The 9,486-nt window shown below is 38.7% G+C and overlaps 1 protein-coding gene across 1 annotated transcript in view; it reads left to right on the top strand.

The window, feature by feature from the left end:
• Positions 1 to 245: 245 nt before the first annotated feature.
• LOC107736906 (whirlin-like) overlaps positions 246 to 9,486 on the top strand; it is an 81,822-nt gene continuing 72,581 nt past the window's right edge. Inside the window, exon 1 of the mRNA XM_016548295.1 lies at positions 246 to 2,068. Coding sequence (XP_016403781.1) covers positions 1,334 to 2,068 — 735 coding nt within the window. The 5' untranslated portion in view covers positions 246 to 1,333. The remainder of the gene's footprint in view (positions 2,069 to 9,486) is intronic.

Genomic DNA, 9,486 nt, shown 5'->3' with positions numbered 1-9,486 from the left:
AGTAGTATCTCAATTACACTAAAAAACACAGCTCTTAAAATAAGCAGATGGGCATTTGCCAGTCCTGTGCGCACCCGCCTCTCTCATGTGTTGTTGGTTACTAAGCAACTTACGCGAGCCACATAAGCTGCGTCATTTCCTGTGTAGGGACGCGTTGGAGCAAGCCGTTCAGTCGATCACCTCCGACAGGTAGACGACGAAGACAGTCGATCTCCGTGCCGTTTTACTTTGTCTGTGGAATACACCTGGCGCACTTTCCAAAGGACTAAAGCATTCTGATTTTTGAGCGTGCCAAAAGAAAAGAACTTTGCGTTTTAGTTTGGGTGCCATAACCTCCAAATACGGGACGAGTGGATTAGAACTAAACGCTGAATCGGTGCTCTACTTTAAAAACTAATCAACAGGAACGCAATGTGATTATGGTGGTTGTAAAGCTTTGGATTTCTGGGCAAAGATCCTAAACTCCCTCATAAGGGATTCACTGCTGATGACAGAGATATTGGAGAAGACGCACTGGCCACTTGACTCTTTTTCGCGAGCACAAGACGCACCGAGCGCGCAAGCTTTCTGTCGGTGTTATTTGGAAGGTGCACTTTCCTGTCTAAAATCGGACTTTTTATTTACGTTTTTTTACGTTCTCTCTTAAGTTCTGGCTATCACAGTTGTCGGTTTTTCCAGCTAAATTCTGCATTTCATATTTCTATAAATTTAAAATTCTATGATGATGGGATGGGATTTTAATGACTGTATTATTAAATTCATAATCGTATGTTATTAAATCATGTAGTGTTAATATTCCAACCTATCTTAAGCTATTCCATCTGTTTGTCACTGTAAACTATCGATGTAATACTTATAATATACCTGGTACCATCGAATGTTGATTTAAGTAAAATTCATACATGCATACAGTTTCATAACAGTGACAGATCACAGTGTTATCCATCCAGGTACACATGACGTTAAATTAATGCAGCAGACATTAACTACACAACGTAAAACTGTTCTGTAGCATGTGAAATTGAAATTATTACATTTTATTTTATTTATTTTTATTTTTACAGTGTGCCTGAAGTGTTTATTTCAATTCCAAACTTATTTATTTATTTATTTTTTGTTTAAGGATACTAGCCTAATTAGATGTATGTGTTTGGTTTTGTAGGTCCTCTGTGACCCGTTTGGTGTAATATTAATTATGACAGTGAACATCAAGGCATCACAGTGCCATGAGCCGCTCCGCAGACTCCTGTAGACTCGGTTCCGGTGCTACTGCAATGCTCGCCGGACCCCTCCGCTTCTGCGTGGTTCTGTGATCCAGGCAAAGGGCGCGAGGATGAGCACAGACCTGGAGCGCCTGTCGCTTAACTCTTCCTCGGGAAACTCTGTGGCGTCTAGCGCGCATTCCCTTTCCGCCAATGTGAAGAAGCTTCACAACGCGCTCAACCTGCTGCTCAGCGACCTCGAGAGAGAGCAGTTCATCCACTGCCTCAACGTGTACCACTCCAAGCGCAATGTGTACGATCTGGTCCAGACGCTTAAAGTCATACTGAACGTCCCGAGCAAGCGTCAGCTCCTGCCCATGCTGCGGCTGGTTATCCCGCGCTCGGATCAGCTTCTGTTCGATCAGTACACATCAGAGGGGCTGTACTTGAAATCCGACGTTCTTGCGCGCAATGGTGACCCAGACGGCTCCCACGAGGCTGCTAATTCGAGTCCAACACACGGGGCTCACTTCTCGGCTCCTTCCGCGTCTCAAACCGCTCTGCGCGGGTCTCCTGATAACATCAGCATCAGCAGCGATGGGACAGCGACTCTTATTCCTTTACTGGGAAGAAATTTCTTACCGGAGCCGCCAGGAGAGATCCGACAGGTGACCCTCAAGCGTCACAAGAGCAACGAGGGTTTGGGATTTAGTATCCGCGGAGGATCCGAGCATGGAGTTGGGATCTATGTGTCACTGGTGGAACCGGGATCACTGGCTGAAAAGGAGGGTTTGAGAATAGGAGATCAGATAATGAAAGTTAATGACAAAGTGTTCGACCGGGTCACGCACGCAGAGGCAGTTAAGGTAAGTTTTTTTTTATTAATATTTTTTATGTGACCATTTAATTTATTTACTTATTCCGTGACTGATTCAACATGTTGTTGTTGATATTATGGGAAACTGTTTTTCTGTCTTTCCTTTTTTGGAAAAAAAAAAAAAATTACTTATGCACCCAAAGATTTCATAACCATATTTAGATTCTGGCCAGTCATTTGACCACAGTGAACAGACTGCACTCCTCCTTCTTGATTGATTATTAATGCAAGACAAGCAGCTGAAAGTGTCCCTTGAAGGACTAGAATGATAAATACTCTCTTTTATTGAGATGTGTTAGCCAGGAAGGCCTGTGTAAATGTTGATGTTATTGATCAGTGTATATTTATTAGCTATAATTAAATGATGCAGGTGGCTTGTCGATTTTGTATTAATAACACTTGTCACATGAAGCTTTCTAGACATACTGAGTATTTCAGTGTTTCATTGTGCTGTTTTCATTCAAAAGAAGAGCTGATTTTGCCTAATACTTCACATACTTATGACTACTATGACTAGTACTGTAATCATAATTTATAGGAAGTAGTTGCAGCATTTTGGGCCTCACATACCTTACTGAGATTGTATGCGCTGTCCATGGTGCTGAATCCAGCTATTTGGTATAGATTGCATTCTGTTCTGAGTTTTTTTCCCCATCAATCTTACTGTTTGTCAGTTGTAGTAAGATCACCGATCTTCACATGCCACAGACACTGGTGAACCGCTTAGGAGAAACTCTAGGTGCCACTTCTAAAAGGGCAGTTCTCTGAAGAACCCATTATTTTCTACTAGAAATCTAAACATTGCCAATAATAATAATGAAAAATTTTTGATGCACTTGAAATGCATATTGAAGTTCCTTAAGTGCACTTTGAGGCATCTTCAAAAACTGCTTAGACTTTCTCTAAAGGCTTCCACCAGTGTGGCAACACTTGGAAACCTCAAATGAGGCCTTAATTTTATAATTTTACAGTGATCATATTTTTAACGACATTACAAAACATGAAAGCGTCTGAAAGTGAAGATAAGGCACATCCCAAGCATATTTCAAAGTACTGGCATATAGCTAGAAGCTCCATTCCACTGATACTGCTTGTTTGACTCTCTCATATGCCCGTGTTTGGGAATCTCTGTAGAGTTGTTTGCCGAGAGAAAATTAACATGAACAGTTTGTCGCCTTTCTGTATCATTGTTTCCCTCCTTCACCAAGGGAAAACTGGCACAATTGAGCAGCAGGGTGTAAATTCCTGCCACGCTGCCTTTCTTAAACAGCAGCTGGCAGAGGAGGGGGAGGCTGCTTCCTCCCAGTTAATCGTATTGATCTGCATGAGTAAATGGACGAGCCTCTCCCCCAGGCTTAACATGACCTTGACATGACTTGTCTTGATGCTCTTCTTCTCGTGTAATGCAGACATAGCCTGGGTAAAGAAAGACACAAGAAATATCTGAGCAGCCAGAATGGAGAGAGATAGACGGGGGTTTTGCTAGGTGCAGACAATTTCAGCACAGTGTACGTTTGATCGGTGCCTTCATATGCTCCCTGAATGCTAGCAGGCAGAGTTATCGCTCATTTTTCTAGCAGAAGGAAGAACATCTATTTTAACTACAGTGAGGATTTCCTCTGGGCTCTGTTGACCTTTGTGATGTGTAAATGAACCCTGAACGTTATCTGTTTTGCTTTTTTTGCTTTTTCTTTCTTGGATTATTTTGGTGTTTCTTTAAGTTTTCCAGACATAAACACCAAAATAATACACCTTTTTTAGAAGTTGTGACCACTTTACACGTTCACATGCAGCTAAAATTCTAGTTGGTGGAACTCGTGGTAGAAGTAACACAGTACCTGTGTCGGTATTTGCATACTCTCTTCATTTGGTGCTTCTCTTGAATAAGTAATTGCTCTGTGACCAATAAAAAGGTTCTTTATAGTATGATTGTAGTCCAGACATACGGCATTCATCATGTTGTCATGGTCATATGACCTACCAGCGTCAGTTGGAATGCCATTCATAAATCCTCTCCCGTGGCCTCATGGGATAGTGAAGTATCCACTAAATGTGCACTTAAGAATCTTGCCAGAAGTAGTTGGTTACTCTGGTTAATCTTTGCCTAGTGTTTACTTATGAAGTTCATACTACCATTCATATAAAACACCCGCGCCGTGTTATGATTTTGAAAGGTGCAGTGCTCATGTTTATTCAACGAAGTCAAACGGCACAAATAAATCAATGTATGGGAAACTGGTAATGTATATCGAAATATCGGAAATGTGTTTAAAAATCATATCACCGTTATTGAAAAAAATTATATCGCGATACATATTGATATTTAATTATTGTCCAGCCCTACTCTATATGAACACACTGCTCCTTTATATACTTTTTTTGCCCACATTGCCCTTTAAAAATAAAGGTTCTTTATTGGCATCAGTGGTTCCATGATGAACCTTTAACCTCCATGGAGCCTTTACACAAAAATTTCTTTATAGTGGAAATCTTTCGATTTTTAAAATGTTCTTCACATTAAGAAAAAAAGTAAGAACTGTTATGAACAGTTCACTTAATGGTTCTTTGGGGAGCACAAAATTGTTCTACTATTGTGAATCCCCCATATGGAACCTTTATTTTTAAGAATATATGTATACTGTACTAGTAATATGCATGTTTAGATGCAGCCACTGTTCTAACCTGTTGTCTGTCCATACATGAAAACAAAAGAGCTGTGAGATTCGGCATAATCACAGCCAATCAGAACTAATTGGAGCAAAATTTTGGACCAATGAGATTTCAGAATGGGTGGAGATATCCATTCCAGTGCAGAAATCAAAACAAAGGAAACAACAGCCGTTTTGTTGCTTTTTGTGTCTGGTTAGAATAAAAAAATCAGGTTGCTGTAACATGTTGTGTCTGGTAAGGAGGTTTGCCAGTTGAGGTTTGTGTACATGATGTTTTGGTATGAGGGCAGAGGAAGAAGTACTCTTGCAGGTGGTTGATATCATTATTTCTCTGCCTGTGTCTTCTAAACTCTTCTTGTTTGTATGTCTAGTTGTCTGTCTGACCAGCTGTCTCCATCTCTCTCTGAGTCTCCAAACTGATGAGGATGGATTGTACATGCTGTAGGTGACCTGTCCGTACCATCTTTATAGGCCATAATGAATACGTGTGATGCCCTTTGGCATCTCATGATTGGTTGGTCTATCCGCATGGCCTTCAGTGTTTGTTCACAGGGCTGCTGTGGTAGCCCATATGATCAATGATCTTTCCTCATCTCCTGCTTCAAGGGTGACCCCATATAAGAGCACCTGTTAAGTCGAGTTGATTGAATTTTAATGCTGGGACTGCCAGGGTGCCTGTGGCTCAAACTTAGAGGAGGTTGCCTCTTGCCTTTGTCCTGACACTGAGAGATGATTAAGACAGAAGTGTTTACAGTCAAATGTGGCTTTGCAATCTCAGTTAGAGCCAGGCTAGAAGATTCATCACTAGACCAATGCCTCTAACCGTACGTGTCCACTTGTGCTGAGCTGAGCGAGCATTTTATGTGAGGTGAACAGCAAGTTCGTTTAGGCCTTTGAGATATTGACTGCAGAACAGTACATTTAGTGATAGAATCAAAAAGTTGAGAAATACTGAATGTTATGCAAATGAAAGCCGGCGAAAAACGGTGAATGGTCGTCACTGTGAGAAGAAGGCAGTGACATCTATCATAAGGTTTATTTATTTTTCTATTTTTTTATTCTGCCATTAGTGCTAGAGAGTGCTTAAATCACATTATTGCATTATTGCATTTGACATCTTTAAATGAGATGTCAAATGCTGTTTGCGTGCTTTCATTGTGTCTACGTAAAAAAAAAAGTGAATTAAATTGACACCACGTGTATACTTAAGTCACACTTAAAGAGATAGTCCACTCAAAAATGAAAATTGTCAGAATTTACTCACCCTCATGTTGTTCCAAACCTGTATGAGTTTCTTCTGTGGAACACAAAAGATGTTTGAAGAATGTTGTTTACCAAACAGTTTAGTGACGTCCATTATTTCTGTCCCTACAATGGAAGTTCTTGGGTGGACTATCCATTTAAAAATGTCTGAATTTCATTGCGTTAGATACAAAATATCAAACCAAGTGGCATCTGTAATCAAATTATGCTAGAGCTTTTCTCAGAACTAACTTCACTTTTCTGAGACACCTTTAGAATGATTTTTAACCAACTGGTCTTGATGTCATTTTTATTGGGTTTATGAAGTCAGTTCCCTTAGCAGAATAACCAGTAGTGTAGTTCATAATATTAATATAGAGTATAAACAAGATTTTTTTTGTCTTCATTTTGAACAATGTGATCTCTTAACTGTTAAAGGTGCTTGTGATATTTTTCTTTATATACTTGTTTTGATATTTTGTTAATTAATGCAAATACATTTATCACATTCATGGCTAAAGTGTCCAAATATGGAGCTGTCATGTTAATGCGTGTGAATGATCTAAAATGTTTAACACATTAATGTTTTAATCACGGTTAACACACACACACACACACACAAAGTAACATTTATGTAACGTCATGCTACCTAATGTGAACTTGTATTTTAGTGTTTCTGTTTTTATACTGTGGAAAGCTTTAAATGGAAAATGTCGAACATAATCATTACATATTATTTTGCTTTCTTTCCTTAAGAAGGAACTAAAAACTTTCTGACAAGAAAAGTATATAGAGACTCGTATTCAGCACAGCAGTACTTTACAGGCACACTGCTTGCATTTTGTCATGTATTGAACGGGTTTTCTACACACATAGGATATATTCTCTTATTCACTGGCTTTTCTTCATTAAGTAACATTTAAAGCTGCATATCAGTGTTTCTTCATATCATTTCTTTTCTCAGCCTCTCTGCTAATTCTCTCAGATTAGGCGGCACTTTTTTTTAGTCCGTGCTCACATGATCTCTTGTACATGGGCTTAGAGCAGGTGACTGACTGTCTCTTGTATTCTTCATCATGATTTAGCCTCACCATAAAATGGAGAATGTACACTGCCTTTCTCTGACAGACCTCATCAATTTGAGGCAGGGCAGGATTGATGCTCACTCATTACACCCTGTTGGGTACCTGTTTATATATATATATGGCTGACTGACTGCAGATCATTGGCCCGCATTTCTGTGGTTTTAAGACCACCCTCTCACAGCATGTGATATCTTTGATATACTGATCCCAGATCAGTCGCTTTTGTGTTTGTGAAATGATTCCGATAAATCACATGCCTATAGCATGGTTTTAAGGGTCATATGGCTGTAGGTATAATCCTGGTTAGGGTCACATTTAGCAAATGCTTTGTGATTTACAGTGTATTCAAGGTTGTAGTTTATCAGTATGTGTATTTGGATTTGATTTTTTTTTTTTTATGTATATATGAAAGATAAAAGCTGCTGAATATCTGATAAATATATTTGCATTCAGTATGTCTGGCATATTGCACATGAAAGCACAGTGCAGTAAAATTATATTTATTCACTTGCCAAAATGCTTTCTAGACATTTTTTATGGCTCTTAATCCATTTTTGCTTTTTAAATTACTATACATATAAAGCAATTTTAGATGAATGAACCTCTCACTCACTTCTCTTGTTTTCTAGCTCCTTCTTTCTCATTCACTCGCTCACACACACAAGCGCCGAATTATTCTGTGAAGGGAAAAAGCGACGCCCAGACTTGACATGGCAGTCTTTCTTTCATGCTGCAGAGAACCCGGACCTATGTATTTATTTATTTATTTTAAGACTAATGTAGAGAGAAAACATACAGCATAAAATCCTCCACAAATCACACCAGGAAATGAGTTTGAGCTTTAGTCTAGTTACACAATCCTTGTATAATGTAGATTGAAATAATCAAATATACATCATTTATGTATATTTATGCTTTTATCCAAAGCAGGCTTCACTGCTTTCAAATTTAAAAAAATATAAATTATAAAAAAATTAATTTAATTAAATTATAAAGAAATTTGTTCGTTCGTTCATTCATTCATTGTCCTAGTATGAATCACATTTGTTGTAGTATTCCTCATTTGTAAGTTGACTCTTACCCCGTTTACTGTAACAGAGATAACATTTAAAATACCAACTTGGCTACGTGGTGTTTACAACCAACCTCTGCTCACAAGTGACTTGTTCCTCTGTGTTTTGAGGTTGCAATATAATTAGCAATTTGAGCAGTAGAAGCTTGTAGCTAATTAATAGGACTCTCCGCCCTGTTTTTGCCTTTCATCTCCTCTGTCCTCGTTTGAGCCTTAAAGGAAGACCTAAGCATGTCATTTAATACATTTGAGCCTGACCCCTCTCCCGCGTCCCATTGTCATGTCTGGACCCAGACCATCTGTTGCACAAGCTCTTGTATCTAAAGCATGAATCACCACCTCTTATGAGAAAATAGATGAAGACATGAAATTCGGTGTGTCTACATTTCTAATGAGGCAGTGCAGTATTGACGATATTTGTGATGTTTTCCCATTGGACGATCTCTTGGCTTTGACCTCTCATTGGCTGGCACCTCTGTCATGGACTCCTGTTGGTAAATAATTCAAGAAGCTCCACCTTGTCTCAACACGTACACTTCTAATGTCAGACAGACAGAGATAGGAAAAGAGAAGAGTGTGGGATATGGATACTGTTGCATGAAACTGGGTTTAAATTGCCCCTATTATGGGTAATGAAATGTTCATATTTTGGTTTTGGGAGTCCCCAACAACAGGTTGACATGCATGCAAGGTCAAAAAACACTTTCATTGTCTTATATTATGCATTTATTTTTACCTTATTTGCTCAACGACTCCCGAACGATTCTGTGTGACGCTAATCTGCGGTGATTGGTCCGATTGGTCTCATTTTTATTTCATAATGCCTGATAAAGCAGCGTTTGTAAGCGCAGTGCTGCCTTGTGTACAGCGTTATCGGGGAAACCGCTATTTTACCGCTCCAAAAGCGGCACCTAGTGGCAAAGAATGAATTTGCATTTTCATTCAGGCCAACGCGAAAAGACCAACAAGTGGGCGGGCAATATGCTAATGTTTCATGTTGACATCAACATGAAACATTAGCATAACATGAAACAGCTTGGGATTCGTTTTAAAAATGACTCGTTTCAATGATTCAGAGTGTCGACTTTCTTTTAAGAGACAATAACTTTATACACGGTGCACTTTCAGATTTAAAACTTTGCAGGATGTTTTCATTCACTTAGAGCTGTTACACACTGCATGAAAGGTAATTTTCAAAAATCCATAATAAGGGCAATTTAACTGGATTTTTATTGTATTATTATTGTTAAAAAATTATAATATTAGGAACAAAAATATAACATAATATAATATAAATAATATTGTAATATAATAACTTTTCTAGTGTATAAAATAAAAT

The sequence above is a fragment of the Sinocyclocheilus rhinocerous genome, unplaced genomic scaffold (assembly GCF_001515625.1).
Source record: "Sinocyclocheilus rhinocerous isolate Xijiao unplaced genomic scaffold, SAMN03320098_v1.1 scaffold192, whole genome shotgun sequence".
NCBI lineage: Eukaryota > Metazoa > Chordata > Actinopteri > Cypriniformes > Cyprinidae > Sinocyclocheilus > Sinocyclocheilus rhinocerous.
This window is presented reverse-complemented; position numbering and strand designations above follow the sequence as displayed.